This window comes from Schistocerca gregaria, chromosome 7, assembly GCF_023897955.1.
Source record: "Schistocerca gregaria isolate iqSchGreg1 chromosome 7, iqSchGreg1.2, whole genome shotgun sequence".
NCBI classification, from domain to species: Eukaryota; Metazoa; Arthropoda; class Insecta; order Orthoptera; family Acrididae; genus Schistocerca; species Schistocerca gregaria.
The window spans coordinates 379,362,667-379,383,131 of NC_064926.1; the positions used below are offsets into that span (position 1 = coordinate 379,362,667).

Genomic DNA, 20,465 nt, shown 5'->3' on the forward strand with positions numbered 1-20,465 from the left:
TGCTCTCGTCGCAAGACAGCTGAGCAGCATTTGTTGATTGTTTGATAAGCTTTGACGTACCTGTTGACAACAGACTATCGCTCCAAATTTTAATCGAGTAAAACGGCTCTGTGTTGTAGGGAGGTTTGTTTGTGTATTACGTGTTGATGTTGTTGTTATGTTTCCTTGCCTATTGCAGGCGGCAGGATGTAAATATTTTTAGTTAGTAAAAGTGCAATGTGATTGTAACAACGGTGTAATGAATTATTACATGAAATTTTCACCAAGGGATACAAAGACTGCCAAGAATGATCTTTTCAGTATCAGTGTAAACAGGATATGGCATATTCGGTGCGTTTAGAAATATAAAAATTACTTTTACGTAAATTTAAATTTGAATACACGTGATTGGATTTTTCCTGTACTATATTCTGGCACTTTTTCGGGTAAATACATGTACAACTTCACATTAAGAATTACTTCCTAGATATTGTCCAAAAAAAGTCGTAACGAGTTTACATTTTTTACCCGTCAGCCCAAAGTAACGTAAAAAAATTTAATTACGTATTGACTCTCGGAATTTCAATCCCAGTACTGTCAGAATCGCACAATTGTGTAGCAGTTTCGTTAAGTATAGCATAATGAAAATAAATGTTCAGTTTTTAGGTGTAAAAGGCAGCACAGCGACAACTATGTTCCGCAGAAGAGCCTTGTGTATAGCGATTGCTTTAGAGTCGACCTGTCAGTGTAATTTGTATGCGATATAGTTACACAGTGACATAAAAAGCTTTGAAAATGAAATGATTTAATGTTGTTCAGAGATACAGTTTTTATTCAGGCCGTCTGTTCAAAACCGTGTTTTGAGCCATAACCCATCCCCCACCACATTTTTGTAGACTAAAGCAATGAAAAAAAAATTCTGTGCGCTAAATACCATTAGTTCAGATCTAATGGTGACAACTAATTTTGATTTTTTTTTCGCCATTCGTATTTTAGATAAGCAGTGGTATATATTTTCAACCAACACTGGCTCACAGGACATCATTAAAACATTCGGAACATAGTGGATAGCATAATAACAATGTGCATTTATCGCTTCTTTTCAGTAGGTTAATTATATGTATACACTATTCTTTTGGTGAAGGAGAAGCAGATGAGTAGTGACATCATAACAAAGAGAAATATGACATTTTTATGGATACTGCTCAGATTTGAGCAATAATTTAATCCAAACAAGAAAGTTCTATTGTGGGAAAAAAGCCTACTGTGCTCCACTAAGTGAAATAAAAAATAATAGACAGTACAGACATTCAACATACCAGGAGGCAATTCTTCAGCAGCAAAGTCATCTGCATTTTTCTTCTGTAAATCTTTTTTTGGAAATGTAACAGGAAAGATACCTTTACTCCTTTTTCTCTATTTAGGCCTATCCTTTTTGTCGGTTTTACACAAACATGACATAATATACCTCACTTGGTCTCACATTTAATTCCTGAGAACTTGGGAATTTGTGGTACAAGTAAGAGACTAACTTATGAAAAGAGGCAACAATTTGATATGTGAAGATCATTATTATGTAAATAATTTATGAGTTAAAGAGAGCACTCACTGAATAGTAGAAACACTGAATAATTGACAAGCACAGTTTTATTCCCACATAATTTACATTTAACAGAATATTGCTTATGTAAAGATCACTATCAGTCACTTTTCGTATGAACTGGAAATAATTTACAGGCTTTAGTTTCGCTGTGCTATATACAAAATGCACATACTATGCAAGACACACAAGCCTTAAGATATGTGTTTACTATTGTGGAATGGCATGTATCTGTAAAACAGTGAATTTCACTTTGTAGATTATATAGGTGAATGTAAAAAATTGATAGTGTTTACTGTTGAGAAGTTTTCCATAACAGTTGTCACAACATGAAAAGTGAAGAAGTGACAGTGATACTTATAAAAATCACAGTTGAATTTTCATTTTTCAGTGTTATGTGAATTTCATTTATCTGAATTAATATATGCATATGAGTGTGTGACAAATACTTGCAATGCACGACTTAATTGTTTCTATTATTGTTGTCAATGCATATGATGTGCTTTAGATACACAAGAGGGCACGTTTCCAGAAAGCAATAAATGTGTTGATGAAATAAGTTTGAATAAAAATTTATGAATGGGTGACTGAATTATAAATTGTGAGCAATTTCACATTCACTGCTCTATAAGCACCTTCCCTAGACCTTTCCATGGTAAACATATTTTTTAAAGTCACCTACCCACCTTATACATCTGCTACATATACCACAGGCCACCATACAGTGCTTGGCGGATTTTATCCTGTGCCTCTAGTAGTTATTTCCTTTTCTCTTCCACTTGAAAATAAATCGAGGGAAGAATGACTGTCTTTAAGTCTTCAAATGAGCCCTAATTTCTCGTATCTTTATCTTTGTGGTCCTGAGGTTGAATTTATGTGGGCAGCTGTAGTATCTTTCTACAGTTACCTTCAAATGCTGGTTTTCTATATTTTCTCAACAGTGTTCGTAAAAAACAATGTCACCATCCATCCAGGGATCCCAGTTGAGTTCCCAAAGCCTCTCCCTAACACTTGCATACTGTTCAAACCTACCGGTAACAAATCTAGCAGGCTATCTCTGAATTGCTTCAATATCTTCCTTTAATCTGACCTGGTAAGGATCCCAAACACTGAAGCAGTACTAAAGAATAATTTTTGCTAGTATCCTACATGCAGTCACCTTTACAGATGAACCACACTTTCCAACGTTCTCCCAGTAAACTGAAGGCCGACCAGTCGCCTTCCCCTACCACAATCCTCACATGCTCAGTCCATTTCATATCGCTTTGCGGTGTAATGCCAAGATATTTAAATGACATGACTTTGTCAAATGGGCCACTACTAATGATGCATTTCAACATTTTGGGTTAGATTTTCCTACTCATTCACATCTTATTACATTTAGAGCTAGCTGTCATTCATCACACCAACTAGAAATTTTATGTAAGTCGTCATGTGTCCTCCTACAGTCACTCAGCTTCAACACCTTCCCATATGACCCAGCACCATCAGCAAACCACCACTGATTCCTCTCTGTTGGATCATTTAGGTAGGCTATATGTGAAATAATAAATGCCCTATCATACTTACCTGGGGCACTCCTGACAGTATACTTGCCTATACTTGCCTCTGATTAACACTCGTCAAGGATAACATGCTGAAGTTGTATTACTTAAGAAGCCTTCGAGTCGCTCACATATCTGGGAACCTATTCCATATGATTTGTACCTTCATTAAGAATCCGTAGTGTCATATCATGTCAGACACTTTCCAGAAATCTAGAGATATGTAATCTACCTTTTGCCCTTAATCAATAGTTCACAGTATATCAAGAGAAAAGGACAAGATAAATTTTGCACAAGTGAGGCTTTCTAAAACCACACTGATTTGTGGATATAACCTTCTCAGTCTCAAGAAAATTAAATAGATTACAATTGAGAATACATTCAAGAATTCTACAGCAAACCCAATCTTAGGGATATTTGTCTGTAATTTGGCAGTTCTGTTATTTTACCCTTCTTATATATAGCAGTCATCTGCACTTTTTTCCAGTCACTTGGGATTTTGTGCTGGGTGAGAGATTCACAATAAAAGGAAGCTGAGTACGGAACAATGCCATAGAGTACTCTCTGATAAACCAAATTGGGATCCCATCTAGACCTGGTGACTTATTTGTTTTCAACTATTCCATTGTTTCTATATTCCAGGGATGCATATTACTGTGTCTTCTATATGAGAGTCTGTTCAATGTCAAATGACAATATTTTTCTACGATTCTCCTGCATGAACAATTTCTTAAATGTGAAATTTAAAACTTCAGCTTTCATATTACTGTCTTAACAGCCACACCAGATTTGTCAACAAGTGCAATGATGGAAGCCTTAGACCCACTTAGCAATTTTACATAGGACCAGAATTTCCTCAGGTTCTCGGTCAGATCTTTTGCCAAGTATGACGGTGGTATGCTTTGTACGTAGAGATTTTCACAGACACACAAATATCTGCTAAAATTTCCATTTCATCATTTGTGTGTTCTATTTTGAACCAAGAGTGTCACAGCCTTTGCTTCCTCACTAATCCCCATCTCCATACATATGCTGTCAATAAGGTCCAGCCCGTTTGTAGCTGCAAGACTGTCTAACAAATTTGCATTATATGTGGGTTGCCGAACTAGCTGCAGAGGACTGTTTTCAGAAAATGTGTTCAAAAGAACTTCTGAGGACTGACTGTCTGTAGGCTATCGCCTCCTCCCCCGCAATGAATACATAGATATTCCAGCCAATACTCGGCAGGTTAAAGTTACCTCCAATTGTTGTTACATGATCTGAGTATTTATGTGTTGCTGACCATAGAATTTCTTTGAATGACTGTAAAATTGTCACAGTTGTTTTGGTGGCCAGTAAAAACATCCAACAATTAATTTGGTCTCGTATTGACTGTTTATATATTCCCAGATAACTTCACTGTAACATTCGACTTTGACCTCAATGGAGACAGTATTTTTGTCAACAACAGTGAACACTCCCCATCCTATGACCCATCTTATGACATCTAATGTGTCTTTCTGATACACATTCTATGGCTTGGTATATATCTCAGAGCTTTGTACTTCATGTTCGGTGCCAAGAATATCTTGAGTGAGAGAACTTTCCTGGAGGGCAGCAAATTCAAGAACTCTGTTATGAATGTTGCGACAATTTACTGATAAAGTTTTAACAGTCAAAGTGGTTTCACCCTGAATGTGGCCTGACTTCCCTTTCTGCATGTCAAATGTGAGTGTTCATTAGAGTACCTCAAACTACCGCATAGCCTAAGTAACCCCATGTGTACTTCACAAGTAGTGTGCTACCCAAGTAGCTGCTTCATTTTGTAGTGCACCCCTGACCAGTCAAAGGGAGTACTACAAATCGCCACCTGATAATCAAAGGATCCTAATCAACTATGGGAACAATGCTGCAAATTGCAAGCTCCACATGGACATCATGTGTGAGGCCAGCAGCCTCATCACTCCACCAGCCACCTGCACTAACTGAGGATGATGTCAGAACCCATGTGACAGGCGTTGTTGATGTCGACATGAGTCACAACTTGCAGATGACTGCACCCTGCACGCTCGATAGCCATAGGCAAGGATGCTCTCGTATGAGCCCACTCCGCCAGCAGGCATACCAAGTGCACACTGGCTTTCTGAACGCTATCTTCCTAAGGAGCTCCATAACTTGTCTTATGTTGGAGCTCTCAAAAACTAGTATCGCACTGCCCGTGTGAGCCAGCTTAGACCCCACTGAGGAAACAGCCACATGTTCACTCACAGGTCAAATAGACAAGTCCATAAGGTCAGCTGCCACGTTTGCCCTCCACCACAAGGGATGCGAATGCGTTACTACAGACCATTTAGCCTGCTGTGAGAGTGGATACAATGCATCGGGTACACTAGGAGGGCCTTCACAGCAGAGCCCACGGTCGAACCAACCAACACCTGGGGTGTTCCATGTGACATGCCAAATTCTCTGCCACCACTACGCCCAGAGAGCGCAGCCTGAAGATGGCTGACCTTAGCATTCTTCTACCCGTGAACAGCGTCAGCTCCTCCTGCACCCACACACAGTGTACACACATCCTACCCATGCCAGCAGCACTGACTGAAGAAGTAAACTACAAAAGCAGACAGAAACTTAGATACATAACTTGCTACAATCTCAATGTGTTGCTAATGGAAGCTGAGCCTTAATAATATGTGTGGCTGGCTGTTCAGAAAAAATGAAACTACTCTACAGAGTGCCTGAATTTATCCATAGAGTTAAAAATGCAAGATTAAACCTCTTAAGTGGAGGGCTTGACTGACTGGCTTACACAGGAAATGGATGCTTGTCTTCGAAACAAAATAAGAGAGCAAATACTGTGCTACAGACTGAATGAAATTACACTTCCAAAATGTGAGACTATACCGCTTAAATGGAAAAACACGCACAAAAATCAAGAAATATGGTACTAGTAAAACACAGGAAAAGCTAAATAAGAAACTTAATATAATTGATTATTTTTGTTGTTATAAATATGTAACTTGCCTCATTGGAGATGTGAATTGGTGACAGCAGATCACCTTTCATTAAAACTCTCAGGGCAAGGTAATGATGCAGAAATACACCTAACCATTGCGTTGAACAAAGTACCAGTACTGTCTACACTAAAATTAAGCATACAACCAACAAACACACAGGCCAGTAAGCAGTGTATTCTGTGCAGTTCCCTTCACTTATTTATACTCTACAGTGTTTCTTAATTACATCATGGATATAGGTAGGCGGGAATAAACTGATCAAGAGTTTGGAGTTGACATATTGTCCAATGAGAATAAACAATAAAGCAGTGAAGGGAACTGCACAGAATACCCTGCTTACTGGTCTATGTGTGTCTGTTGGTTTAAATTTAATTTTAGTGTAGACAGTACTGGTACTTTTCTTCAAAGTAATGGTTATAACTGTGACAGCTGTGAGATGTATTTCAGCATAAGTAGCTTTTTCCTTTGCCTCAATAATGTCCAGTGACAATTTTTACATATTTGTTGATGTTTGTAATAAAAGCCTTGTACTTTATGGAAAGAAGGATGAAATGTTTAATATGCGTTCTTGTGGAGTAGAACAGTTACAGCGTTGTTTATTGTTTTGTCGATTTACCTTTGTCCACAGACATTCTGTAAACAATTTTGCAAGGGTCTTTTACATTACTTTGCTTCCAACTTCAAGTATTTCTGTTTCAATACAATCATCCCCAAGGGTCTTTCCTTCCCTTCTAGCTTGAATTGAATGGCTGTGTAACCTCCTCTGACATAACATCCAGATTGTTATTTTTTATTTGTTGTTATTTTCTGTATATTAACTGTCTGTGCTTCAAAGTCCTCCCTTGAACTGTATAAACATTTAAAGAAAACTTTGAATGCTTGTCCTGTTTTCTCTCTCTCAGCAGTTGAAATATGATGTCTGTCCAATATAAGTTTCTGTTCTATTTTCTTAATACTCTCGTTACCAATTCTTTCTCTTGCTACATTTTGCTTAGTACCTGTTCATCTCCCTTCAAAGTCATATCTGAATAATTTTATGTAATTGAGCATTTTCTATCACCTTTCTGTTATTATTTGTTTGAAATTTCCACCATCTCTTTAATAGTTGTTTATTTCCACTTACATTTTGCTTTTGCTTTCTTCATACGCACAACATTTTTTGGTTTGTACATTCATATATTCGTTATGTAATCCCTCTTTATTTGTATAATCTGTGACAGTACATACTGAACATGCTCCTAAATTTTAAGTGCCGTATCTTACTATGTAGAACCAAGGTCAAGTGTTGCTGGTAAGTGGAAGACAGTGTCTCCTCTCTGCCTAAATGAGTTTTTTTAGTGGGATGCAGCAAGATGAAGAAGCCCATAAGATAAGTAGTGTGAAAGATACTATAGCTTCTCACCAAAACATTCAGTCTGAAGGGGATAACAGTTTTGAGATTAAGATTTGCTTCCTGAACATTCAAGGAGTAAAGAATTTTTGGTGAATAATTTTGGACAGGAGAATATATTCGATATTTTTTCCTTGAATGAACAGTGGGCTGTCAAGGGTGAACTTGCATATAACAGGTGGTGTAACAATCTATATGAAAGAGTAACTCAATTGCTCCATTAATAAGTTGGATTTAGAGTATTTGTGGGGTGAATAGAATTTTAAAGCTACTGGTATAGTTATTGATAGTTTTAAGTTATTAACAATGTCCTGGTACATGTCACCAAAGGGTATCACCAGTGTATTTTTAGAAAAATTGGAGTTTCTGTTAGATGCCAGATTAGTCTATGTTAGGTATAGGAATCAATCATTAAAAAAGCCATTGTGGAAGCCAAAAAAATACAGTTTCAGCAGTATTGGAAACTAATAAATACTTTTGCTAAAAATGAAAGAAACAAGGAAATTAATCTATCTCCCCAAACATTCAATGATTATTATATCAAATCAGTGGAAGAAGTAAGAAATGCTATTGCCAAACCATCAGCTATGTCTGCTTACTACGAGGTCTCACCTACTCTCGTCCCAAGAATAGTAAAACAGTGAAAACCTTTAGACAGAGTAGATATATGTGACATATCTTGCAATATATTAAAGAAAGTAGTAGATTGTGCTATGTATCCTTTAACATATTATATAAACAATCCTGTATTTGAGGGATATTTTCCTCATGAGCTGAAACTGTCTAGGGTAGTTCCACTGTATGAAGAAGGAGGTACCAACTCACCTTCAAGTTACAGGCCAGTTTCTGTAGTCCCAGCTTTTTCTAAAGAACTGTAATGTGTAATTTACCAACAGTTACCTGTTTACTTTGAAAATCTAGGAATAATTAGTGAATCACAGTATAATTTTAGGAAATACTTGTCAACTATTTATGCTGTAGACTATGTACTGAAATACATACATCGAGTGTCAAAAGATAAAGCTTTTGCTCAAGTCATTTTTTGTGTTCTAATTAAAGCCTTTGACTCTGTAGAGCACATACCACTTCTGGAAAAATGGAATTCTATAGTACTGAAGGCAACACCCTTAACTATTAAAATCATATCTACAGAGCCGTAGGCAAGTTGTCTGTGTTGACAAGAATATGTCAAGTATAGAACAAGTTACATTAGGTGTTCCACAAGGACCATACTGGACCCTTTTTTTGTTCCTTATAATGATCAATGATTTGCCATCATTCAGAATGTTTGGTAGAGCGATAACAAAACACAGCACATGGTTTTTAGTCTAAAAGGGAAGCATCCATCAGATGATTCTAGTTATGGTAAGTTTTTGGGAATATATTTAGACAATAAATTATCTTGGCGTCATCATGTACAATACATTAGTGGTGAGCTGTCAAGAGTAATTTTTATGTTAAGGCGACTTATGGACTGTGTAAACAAAAAGTATGTTAGAAGAGCCTATTTTTGCTTCTTTGAAAGCATACTGACATGTATTATTTTATGGGGAGCTCTAGTTGTGTGCACATTATCTTTATGCTGCAGAAGAAAGCTGTTAGGGTAATTACTGGTTCTTAATATAAGCCACACTGTAAACTTGTTTTATGAACAAAAAAATCATGACTGTAACAAACTTACACATATACTATGTTTTAATTTAAACAAAAAAGAAGTTACAGGAAGCAAAATGTAGAGAAAATGTACATTGTAACAACACAGGAGGGAGAGTTGTATTTATACTCCATATCACAGACTATCAAAATCACTGAAGAGCTATGAACTTACGGGGCACAAATTATTTAATAAGGTACCACATTCTGTACAAGAATTACCTGAACAAGCATTCAAACAAATACTTTTTATTTATTTATTTTCTGTCCATATAACAAAAAGTTTTCGGACATTGTCAGGAAAATTTAGTTTACATTACACATATATAGTAAAATATTTACATTCTTTCATAACAACATATGGATCAGACACATGTCTGTACACATTATTTTTCAAAAGGGCAGTTCAAGTAGATTCCTCTATACTGGAACACAATTTAGCTTATATTTACAATAGTACAGTACACACAATACAGTGTATAATTACATTCTTTCATACCACTGATAGAGCGGAGACATTGTCTATATACACTGTTTTCCAAGATGGCACTACAACTTAAAGTCCTCTATGGAGTAACAGCACTTCTCTACTAATAATTGCTTCAGTCTATTCTTTAGCATATTTAGATTTACTTTCTTGAGTTCACAGGGTAGTGCATTGTTGAAAATTGTTCAAAATGTTCAAATGGCTTTTAGTACTATGGGACTCAACTGCTGTGGTCATCAGTCCCCTAGAACTTAGAAATACTTAAACCTAACTAACCTAAGGACATCACACACATCCAAAATTGCTCCCTTTCTCTGTACCCTGTGGTCCGTTGCCTTTTTATTGGCCACAATTCTATGAAAATTTGCCCTTCCCCGTGTATCATAGTTGTGTACATTACTGTTTCTCATATTAAATTCAGGATTTTGTTTCATGAATATGACTGTCTGCGGTATATACATTGAGTACACAGTAAGAATTTTATATTTTCTAAAGATGTCTCTACAAGGCTCTCTCTTCTTTACCTTGGCTACTATTCTTACTGCCTTTTTTTGTAATCTAAAATGTCTATCTATATGAACTGCTGATGCCCCACTCCATATCTCAATACCATACTGAAGGTGCAGATGAATTAACCCAAAATATATTTGCCTTAAAGTATCATGGTCCAAGAAGGCTGAGACCCATTTCAGTAGATACACATTTCTAATGATTTTCTTGCAAATATTATGTACATGTTCTTTCCATAAGTGTTCATCAACAAAGATGCCCAAAAATTTATGTGTATTTGCATGTGGAAGACCCAATGGGGATGTAAATACAGTATCAGTTATGGCAGCATTATAACTGTGGATGAACTTCATTATTACCACTTTGTCTTTATTTACAAGAAGCTTGTTTGCTGTAAGGTATGCGGACAGAGTATTGAAACTGATCTCGGTGTTGTTAGCTGCAGACTGCATATCACTGCCACAGCTGATGAAGGATATGTCATCAGCATAGCTTACGACCATGCAATTTTGGGGTTAAAATAAGTTATTTACATATACAGGGAACAGAAAAGGCCCTAGTATGCTGTCTTGAGGTACGCCACATTGAAGTGTCCTGAAGTTTGATTTGGTTGTTAGGAGCTGCTCATTATTTTGATAAGTTAGCTTCACACACTGTTTCCTGTCTTTTAAATAGGAGGTAAGTAGTTTCAAGGTTAGTCCTCTCAACCCGCACTCTTCTAGCTTACACAGAAGAATGGTATGATTCGCAGTATCAAAGGCTTTACTCATATCTAGGAAAGTGCCTATTACCTTGTCACTTTTGTCCAGCTTATTTAATATTTCATGTATAAAAGATGCTACTGCTGTTGTAGTAAATCTCCTTTTTCTAAATTCATGTTGTAGGTTGTTTAACAGATTGTGTTTGGTGAAATATGATTCAACTTTATTTAGTATTACTCTCTCTAACAATTTGCCTAGTTCTGAGGTTAATTATATTGGCCTGTAGTTTTTAGCGTCAGTTTTTAATCCCTTTTTATGCACTGGTATAATTTCAGTAATTTTCAAAAGGTCAGGGAATACTCCATTTCTGAGGGAGGTATTTATCAAGTGAGTCATGGGTTTCATCAATTCATCCCTGCATTCCTTTAGCAGTTTAGGTGAAATGTCATCCCAGCCACAAGACATTTTTGGCCGAAGTGCTGATATGATTGCCAGGACGTCCCTCTCAGTAATGCCGTGGATATAAATGGACTGGCTAGATTTTCCAATACTAAAATTTTGTGGCTTGACATGAACTTCATTTGTACCAACTGTACTGAACTTTTGTATAAATTTCTGACACTTCTTTTGGGTCATTTATTTCTTCACCATTTTCTTTTAATGTTATGTTGCTGTGTTCATAGGAATTCTGTTTCCCACTTTCTTTATGCATTATTTTCCAGGCAGTTTTACTGATACAGCTAGAGTTCCTTGTTTCAGAGGTATATTTCTGTGCTTTTAGGTAGTCAAGGACTCTCTGTATGTTTATCTGAGCAGTTTATATTTTGTTGAGAAGTATTGTAGTTTAGTATCTCTAAAGAGTATATAGCAATCTTTCATTTTCTCCCGGTGTTCAATAATTTCAGAAGGGAGATCTCGGCTCTATGGTTTACAGCTTTATTTACTTTTTTAACTAAAGGACAGGTTTCATTTAAATTGTTACTGAATAACTTATAGAAATATTCCCATTTTTCGTTCACTTCAGTTGCATTGTACACTGGTTCCCATTTTTCATTTCCTAGTGCCATCTTAAGTTTAGAATAATTAAGTTTAACTGTAAGACATGTTAGTCACCCACCCATTCTACAACATAAATGAATATTTCAATTGTAATATAGTACTATTTTATTTATCAATTGTATTGTATTATATGTGTGATGTTTTCTACTGCTGTAAAGGACGATTGTCAATAAAATTATTATTATTATTATTATTAATTAAATTCTTTTTTAATCTGTAGCACTGACTTTCACCTGATGAGCTATTTTCTTTCAAGTAGGCCTACTATAATTATTTTTACCCTGCATCTTACCATTCTGTAATCAATTGCTGTTCATTAGTGCTTTATGTTTGCAAAATACCAGTAGGGCATATTGTGCAGTATGTTTAATACTCAAAATATAGCCATTTTCATTTTTTGTTTGATTTAGTTCTTTTCAAAACAAATATTAACCACTACTTGAAATCCAAAATTTGTAACACCAAGAATTAGAGTTGTTCATCAGCTACACCATCTAACAAGCAAACTATCACCTTCGTACTTAACCTAAACCTCAAACTACACTACCAGTAAGTCTGTAAACACAATTGACATCTCAAAAAATAATGTCGAAGCGAAACAAAAATTGCCAATGTACTGTTCCATCTATGTTCGCACACATATGATGTCACATGCTACAGTTTTATTACGTTAAAGATCAAAACCATTCTCAATAGGTTCAACTGACCCAATTTTACTGCGTGGTAAAGATTAAAACCTTTCCTGTTGGTGGCTGTAGATTGTTAGTTCTGATATTCTTTGTATTCACAGATTCTCTACTGTAAGAAAATGAAACACCTACAGCCATCTTTATGATGCCCTTTATTGTGTAGTTACCAGCTTCAGTGCACCATCTTCAGGAATTAATGCCTGAAGATGTTGCATTGAGGTGCCGAAACTGTAGCAACACATGGAGGACATCATAAGGATGGCTGTACGTGTTAAATTTTCTTACAATAATGAACAGCTGTAGTCCCCCAGACCTCCAGACAAAAGGATGGACATACAGAAACATTCTCTAATACGTTACGGTATTCTGAGAAGCTATTTATATGCTTTACATTAGGACCTATGCCTTGGACTGTGCTCTTCTTTTATTATGTATAGCAGCTTCTGTTTGTCTCCTCCCGTTTTCATTGTACTATCAGTTAGTAACAGTACTCTTCCTCCTTTTCTTAAATTGTTTTGAGGTAGAACTCCATGGCTATTATTTATTTTAAAAATGACACCTTGAAGTACCAAATACCTGCGACATAGATGTTGATTGCTAATCTTGATCACAGGGGTAGTCATTTGGTGGGCATAGTATTACCAGTAGAATTGTTGCTTAAAATGAAAGTTCCTTGATCTTGTATAGCCTGTGTGTTATTTTAAGCAACAGTTGTGTTGTATCGATATCACTGTGCAATCCAGATGAGGATCCCAGAGCTTAAAATTGTCAGTTAAGAACATTAAACTTTCAGTGAAGTATTTTGTGTAACCTCCAGTGGTTTGAAATTGTGTTACAAATTTGTTCTTTAGCTTGGCCTTCAAAAACAAATGTATCTTAAAAGAGGTCTGATACAAATCACCATTATTATGTGGATAAAGTTGTGGACAATGTGAATGCTTTTGCTAAGTAATCATGTGAGAAATCACTTACAGTATCTGACACATTTGTATGCAAACCATGAAACCTGTCATGTGATGTATGCTAATGTAACAGTCATTTCCATACGTGACTTTTCTTATAAATTCTCCATTCCTTAATTTTGTGCGCCTAACAAAATACTTCACCCATTTTGTAGCATGTTGCTTTGAAAGTAAACCTTCAGAGTAATATAATGAGCATTCCAAATTATCTTCCAGATACCATCATCAGTTGAGGCTACAGTTTAACTCTAGTACTCTTCTTATTCCTGTATTTGCCAAGGTCTTTTGTGAGAGAACTTACATACCAGTAATGTTGTAAAGCCCTGCTTTTTTAAAATAAAGATGCCAGCTTCAAAATCTGTTTTTCTGTCTATGGAACTCTGTACCAGCCAAACTTCAAAAAAGTTATGCTTATTGCTTCTTGCTTGACGAAATAATTTTATGACATAGAATACAGGAAGGGAAATTTATGGTTGAATGTCCCTTCAATTAGAAAGCCAGTAGGCAGGTAATAATAATGATAATTCTATGTGGCACAGTTGCCAGGTGCAAATCTTCTAACTGGACACTGCTTTGCCATCTTTTGTGTGCATACTCTACCCCAGTAATAAAAAAGGAGTCTGCAGTTTAATCTTGAAGCTGAAACCATCTGTCATTCCTGATGAATTTTCTTATCATTTATAGGTGAAGCTAGATTAAAGGCTGACTGAAATATTCTGGGGTCCACAGTAATCCTGTGACCTTTTTGTTTCCAACACACACATTACTAGCCCAACGTTAGTCAAATTATGAAATAGAGATTATCTATCCTATGATAGTAGGCAGTCTGTAAAGACTACCCTAGTAGACTTTGCAATTTATTAGACGTCATACTAGTAGAAAGACACACTGTGAGTTATATGAACATTTGATCTATATGTACACTGATGTAATACAGCTATTTAATAAATTCTCATTTATATTTATATTCATGGGCACTTCTCTTAGTAGTAACTAAAAAATTACATTTGTTCCACAGTTGTATCTGATGTGATTACCAAGAACAATTGAAAGAGTCAGCAAAAGAAAGTGCTAATCCACAAGAACATATTTTGGGTTATTTGCATGTTATATGTTTGATCAAATTCAAAGACAATAACATCAATACAAGAGGACTAAACCATTTATACAATAGACAATGCCTTCTAGTGGTACATATGGAGAGCTGTTTTTACCAGTAAGTGGGGAATTCTAAAATACGACAGTTTGTTTGTCAGAGTAATCCTTAGTAAACTGAGGGTCAGCACTTTCTTCTGCCAGTACCTTCATCACTACCAGTCAGTATTTTCTGCGAGACAGTGTAGTGTGGTATACAAGGCATACCTCTTTTTCCCATTAATGAAACATTATTTCCTTTTTGTCAGCAGTGTGTGCGAGTATCATTTGACATTGGCCATGAAGCATCCATTCGTGCAAAACGCACACCAGAAGGCTTCACTCATGATTGGAAAGTGTTTGTGCGAGGTACAGATAATGCTGAGATACAGCATTTTGTGGAAAAAGTAGTGTTCCATTTGCATGAAACGTTTCCTAAACCTATCCGTGGTAAGTGTCTTTACATAATTACTTAGTATTAATGTGAACTTAAATTTTTTTATACTTTATTCTTGGATACTTGTATCGAAAAGTGAATTGGATGACATTTTGATCATAATGGTGATCCAGTAACTTAAATAATATATGTATCTCTCTCTCTCTCACTCACTGTGTAAAACTGCATGCACGATAGCAGCAGCTGTTGTTTTGGTGTCGATCTTGGTAATAATTTGCACGATACGATGGGAACTGAATACAATGAACCATGATTTGGTTGTCAGTAGTGAATCAGAAGAGTCGTTTGTAATTTGCTATTGTTTGTAAATAAATTAGCTGGTATTTTGTTCCATTTGGTTAGAATGTAAACACATTGACACAGTTTTCTTCGAAATTGGAAATAAAACAATGGAAGCTCCAGTTTGGAATATCAGCAATATAAAGAAAGGATAGATTGAGTTTCAGACAGCCACAATGAAAAGACACTTACACATTAGCATTCAGCCAAAGCCTTCTTCAGAGCAGGAAAATCTCTCTCTCTCTCTCTCTCTCTCTCTCTCTCTCTCTCTCTCTCTCTCTCACACACACACACACACACACACACACACACACACACATTCACATAAGCAGGCAGACCTCGCGCACACATGACCACCATCTCTGGGAGCTTGGGCTACGTTGCACATCGGTCTATTACGGCAATCAAATTTTTGCATTGAGATTCGCTAGCTATGTCAACTCACACGCAAATTGCCACATTCCAACCTCACATAGATGTTGGGCTGTGCTACAGGCTAGTCTGTCAGCTTAACCAGTTTTCTGCCACTCGCCACCAAACTGTTACATTCTAACCTAACCTAGACATAGGGCTATACTGCATGTCAGCCTCAGAGCACCTAGTTTTCTTCCATTAACATTTTTTGGCTTCGTCAACTTAAACCAAATTGCCACATTACAGCCTAGCTTAAGCTTTGGGTTTGCTACATACAAATCTGCCAGGACGTCTAGTTTTTTTATGTTCACTAAATAATTACGAAAATCAGTGAGCAGCCTTAAAATTCATAATAGCCAGACGAGTGAAAGTTATTCTGGCACTCTCTATATAGAAAACAAATGTGATTGGTTCATATCTTCTGCCTAAAAAGAGCATTAGATTCTCCAGTTCACTCACTCACTCACTCACACCTCCTCCTCCTCCTCCTCCTCCTCCTCTCCATCCCCCCCCCCCCCAAATCCCCCACACTCCCCCAACCCCCCATCCACACACGCACACAAAATATTTTCTTGGACAATAGGCTGTGAGCCATGCATTGTTAGAGGATTCCCTCCTCATGTCTTTGCACACATGAGGAGGTCCATTGTGAAGACCATGTAGGGCATCTCATCATCATCATCATCATCATCATCATCATCATCATCGTCGTCGTCATCACCATGATCAGTGCTCTGCCAAAAGGCAGGTCTTCACATGGTTGTTCTCCAGGCTGTCCAGTCTTCTGTCATCCTCTTCAGGTCTGCATAATTTCCTCTTCCCTTTATGTCGTCTATCATCTTGTATCGCCTTCTTCCTCTCAGTCTTCTCCCACAAACCAATCCTTCCAAAGCATCTGCTAGCAAGCACTCCGTTCTCAGTGAATGTCCCAACCAGTTCTTTTTCCTTTCTCTGACAACCTTCAGCAGACATCTTGTCTCACCAACCCTTTCCAATACTGTTTCATTACTTACTCTTTCCATCCAAATTATCCTCTCCATTCTTCTCCACATCCACATCTCAAATGCTTCTAACCTTTTTTCATCCTCTCGTCTCAGCGTCCATGTTTCTGCCTCATATAGTGCCACACTCCAGACAAAACATTGGCCAACGCTTTTCCTTAGATCTTTATCTAATTTGCCACATAAGAGTCTCCTCTTTCTGTTGAATGCCTCCTTCGCTATGGTAATTTGAGTTTTCACCTCCTGGTGACATCTCAAGTCTTCAGTTATTGTGCTTCCAAGATATTTAAATGCACTTACTTGGCTAATGGTAGATTGTCCTATTTTAATATTAGACAATCTGTGTCTTGTACTGATGAACATACTCTTTGTTTTTGCTGTGTTTATTTGCATCCCATATTCCACACAAGCTTCATTCAGATCTTTGAGCACATTATTCACTGTCCGCTCACTTTCTGCCACTAACACCATGTCCTCAGCAAATCTTATACATTCTATTCTCTTTCCACTAATACGTATTCCTCTTTTCCCGCCTAAGTCTTTTGCAATAATCTCTTCAAGGTATGCATTAAACTAAAGTGGGGAAAGGCAACAACCTTGTCTAACACCTCATCCAATGCTACTTCCTTCTGACATTTCATTTCCAATCCTTATCCTTACTTTCTGGTGTAAATATAGAGTCTGTATCAGTCGTCTCTCTTTCCAATCTACTCCTTTCCTCTTCAAAATATCCATCAACTTGTTCCACTGAACTCTATCAAAAGCCTTTTCTAAATCTATAAAAACAGCAAATATTTCTCTACCTTTTTTTTCCATATATCTTTCCCCTATAGTTCTGAACAGGCCAATAGCATCTCTTGTTCCTTTTCCTCTTCTAAATCCGAACTGCTACTCTGCATTGCCTCTGTCCAGCTTGCCATATAGCCTTCTATTCAACACTTTCAGCAAGACTTTAGCTGCATGAGAAATTAGACTGATAGTTTGATGCTCTTCACATTTTTTAGTGTTTCTCTTTTTCTCTATTGGTATCACAACTGTTGTAAGGAAGTCCTCAGGCCATTCCCCTTTGTCATATATCTTGTTACAGAGGTAGATTATTTCTTTTCTTGCCTTGTTTCCCAGACTCTTCAACAGTTCTGCTGGCAAATCATCAATTCCACATACCTTCCTATTCTTTATCTTCTTCAACACCTTTTCTACTTCTGCTTCCAAGATGGTGAATCCCTTTCCATCTTCCGGCACATATTGCTCCTCTTCAGCCTTAATTTCGCTTTGCATTTCATCCCCTTATTCAGACATTCAATATATTCTTGCCATTTGTTCAAAACCTCCGTGGTTCTTCTGCTAGAGTACCATCTGCTCTTTCTATTTCCATGTTATTCCTCTTTCTATTATGTTAAAAAACTATCTCACTAGCCAGTCTATACATCATTTCACACTTTCCCTCTTTCTTCATTTTCTCTATTTCGTCGCATTTCTGTTTCATCCATTTTTTCCTTGCTTCTTCACTTTCTCTTCTTAATTCATTATTTAGTTTCCTGTACCTCTTTTTGCCTTTTTCTGTTTCTACACTTTTCCTCTTTCTGCGCTCTACGATCTTTTTCAACATGTTTTCTGTTATCCATTCGTTCCTGGTGCTTTGGGATACTCATAATTCCTAGTTCTTCTTTGGCAAAGTCCATGAGTCCTTCCCTCATTTTTATCCATTTGTCATTAACACTTTCATCAACACTACCTGTTTGCCATTTTTCCATAAATCTGTTCTCCAAATCTGATGCCTTTCCTACGTCTTTGAGTCTTTCTATGTTTAGTCTTTCCTTTGCTTTTCCTCTCCAGACTTTTTTTCAACTTCAGTTGTATTTCTCCCATTACTAGGTTGTGGTCTGAATTTATGTCCACTCCTGGATAAGCTTTAGCATTCTGCAAACAGTTCCTAAACTTTTTTTTTTTTTTTATCAGGATGTAGTCCAACTGATATCTTTCCCTTATTCAAATTTGATATCCCTGTGTAACGTCTCCTTTTGTGGTGTTCAAATAATGTGTTACCCACTGCTAATGAATTTTCTTTACGGAAACTAATGAGTCATTCGCCTCTCTCATTTCTTATTCCTAATCCAAATCTCACTTCATCTTCATCTCTTCCTTCACCCACCACTGCATTCCAGTCCCCCATGATGATAATGCAGGCATTTCTATTTTCTTTCTTGATGAGTTCTTGTATTTTCTCATAATATTCTTCCACTTCCTCATTTCTATGCTGGCTGGCTGACATATATACCTGTATTAACACCATCATCAGTCTTCCATTAATATATTGTACCTTCATTACCTTATAACTTTTGCCCTATCAATATCCCTACTCTGTTTTTACCACTCTTGGTTTCCCCTGAGTAAAAGAGCTTATAATCTCCACTTTCTATCTCCCCATTCTCTCCCCATCTCTTTTCACACAAACCAAGGGCATCTAATCTGTTCCTTTTCATCTCCTGTTTTGCATTCTCTGTCTTTCCTGCTTGTAGTAGTGTCCTCACATTCCATGTTCCAATCCTCATCTTTCCCCCTTTCACTGTCCCTTTCTTCCTTTCAAATATGGCATAGGGCATCTGCTGCACCATAATTAGCTTCAGGTATCCTATACCAATCCACACTGATTCATGTATTGCAGTCTTCAGTTTCTTCCCGTGTTGAGGCATAGTCAACAGCTGAGACACACACACATGGCTGTAACAGACATATGCCTTTGTGAATTGGCACACCATGTAATGCTCATCAGGAAATTAAAGTTGATGTTTCTGGTACAGATTTCAGATTTTTTTGTTGATATAGTGCAGCTCATATGTTGGGAAAATCATGTCTACATCTGTGAACTGTGTACAGTGCTTTGGGTTTCACCTCACCATTCACACTATGTCTGGGATGTCGACGGGTAGGTCAGAACTGTGCGATGCTGGAGTGTAACTGCAAATGGTTAGCGTCATAATACTATCTGACTAAATTCAGAGTCTGCACCAGTTTCTCTTTTATCTTTTCTGTCCTGGAAGGTGTAACAATTACTTGATATTATTTGACATTGACTTGTCATTTGTGAACACATTGTACTATTCTTGAGTCCTCCACTCGTTGCCTTATTTGCAGAATCTGATGTAGAATCACTTGGGCCAGCCAGGAATAACAGACAAAAGGCCATATGCCCATACAACTTAATCAGTCACCTACTGTAGTCGATGGTGCCAAATGCAGCTGTCAGATCAATGTAGGCCCCTCCATTATCTTCTTCCTCAGAACCATTCTTTGTATTTTGTGTGTGGTTTGAGACTTGGGCAGTACATAATTTCCGGGGTCTGAAATCAGCTTGCTTGTAAAAGAAGTTTTCTTCCAAGATGTTTGTGATGTGATGGACCGTCACTCATTTTAAGGCCTTTAAAAGCATGATAATGATACAAATCAGAAATTCATTGGCTCGTTTGATTTTCTTAATGGTTTCATCAGAGTGACACCACTGCCCTCCTCCATATCTTCAGCATTTGCAAGTTGGCATCACAGATATTCGTCATGACCAAGAGTCAGTTCAGTGTTATCGTTCCAAGGTACAGAACCCTCCTGTTTGACA

General features: G+C 37.0%; 1 protein-coding gene across 6 annotated transcripts in view; it reads left to right on the forward strand.

The window, feature by feature from the left end:
* Positions 1-76: 76 nt before the first annotated feature.
* The window catches only part of LOC126281787 (protein AF-9), a 110,116-nt gene continuing 89,727 nt past the window's right edge, over positions 77-20,465 (forward strand). For 2 of the 6 annotated variants that reach the window (XM_049981000.1, XM_049980995.1), the window contains exons 1-2: positions 77-330; positions 14,977-15,154. In XM_049981000.1, the coding sequence (XP_049836957.1) occupies positions 319-330; positions 14,977-15,154 (190 nt within the window). In that variant the 5' untranslated portion in view covers positions 77-318. Of the gene's footprint in view, positions 331-14,973; positions 15,155-20,465 lie in introns of all 6 variants that reach the window. The other 4 variants (XM_049980997.1, XM_049980998.1, XM_049980999.1 and 1 more) reach the window with 3 other exon arrangements.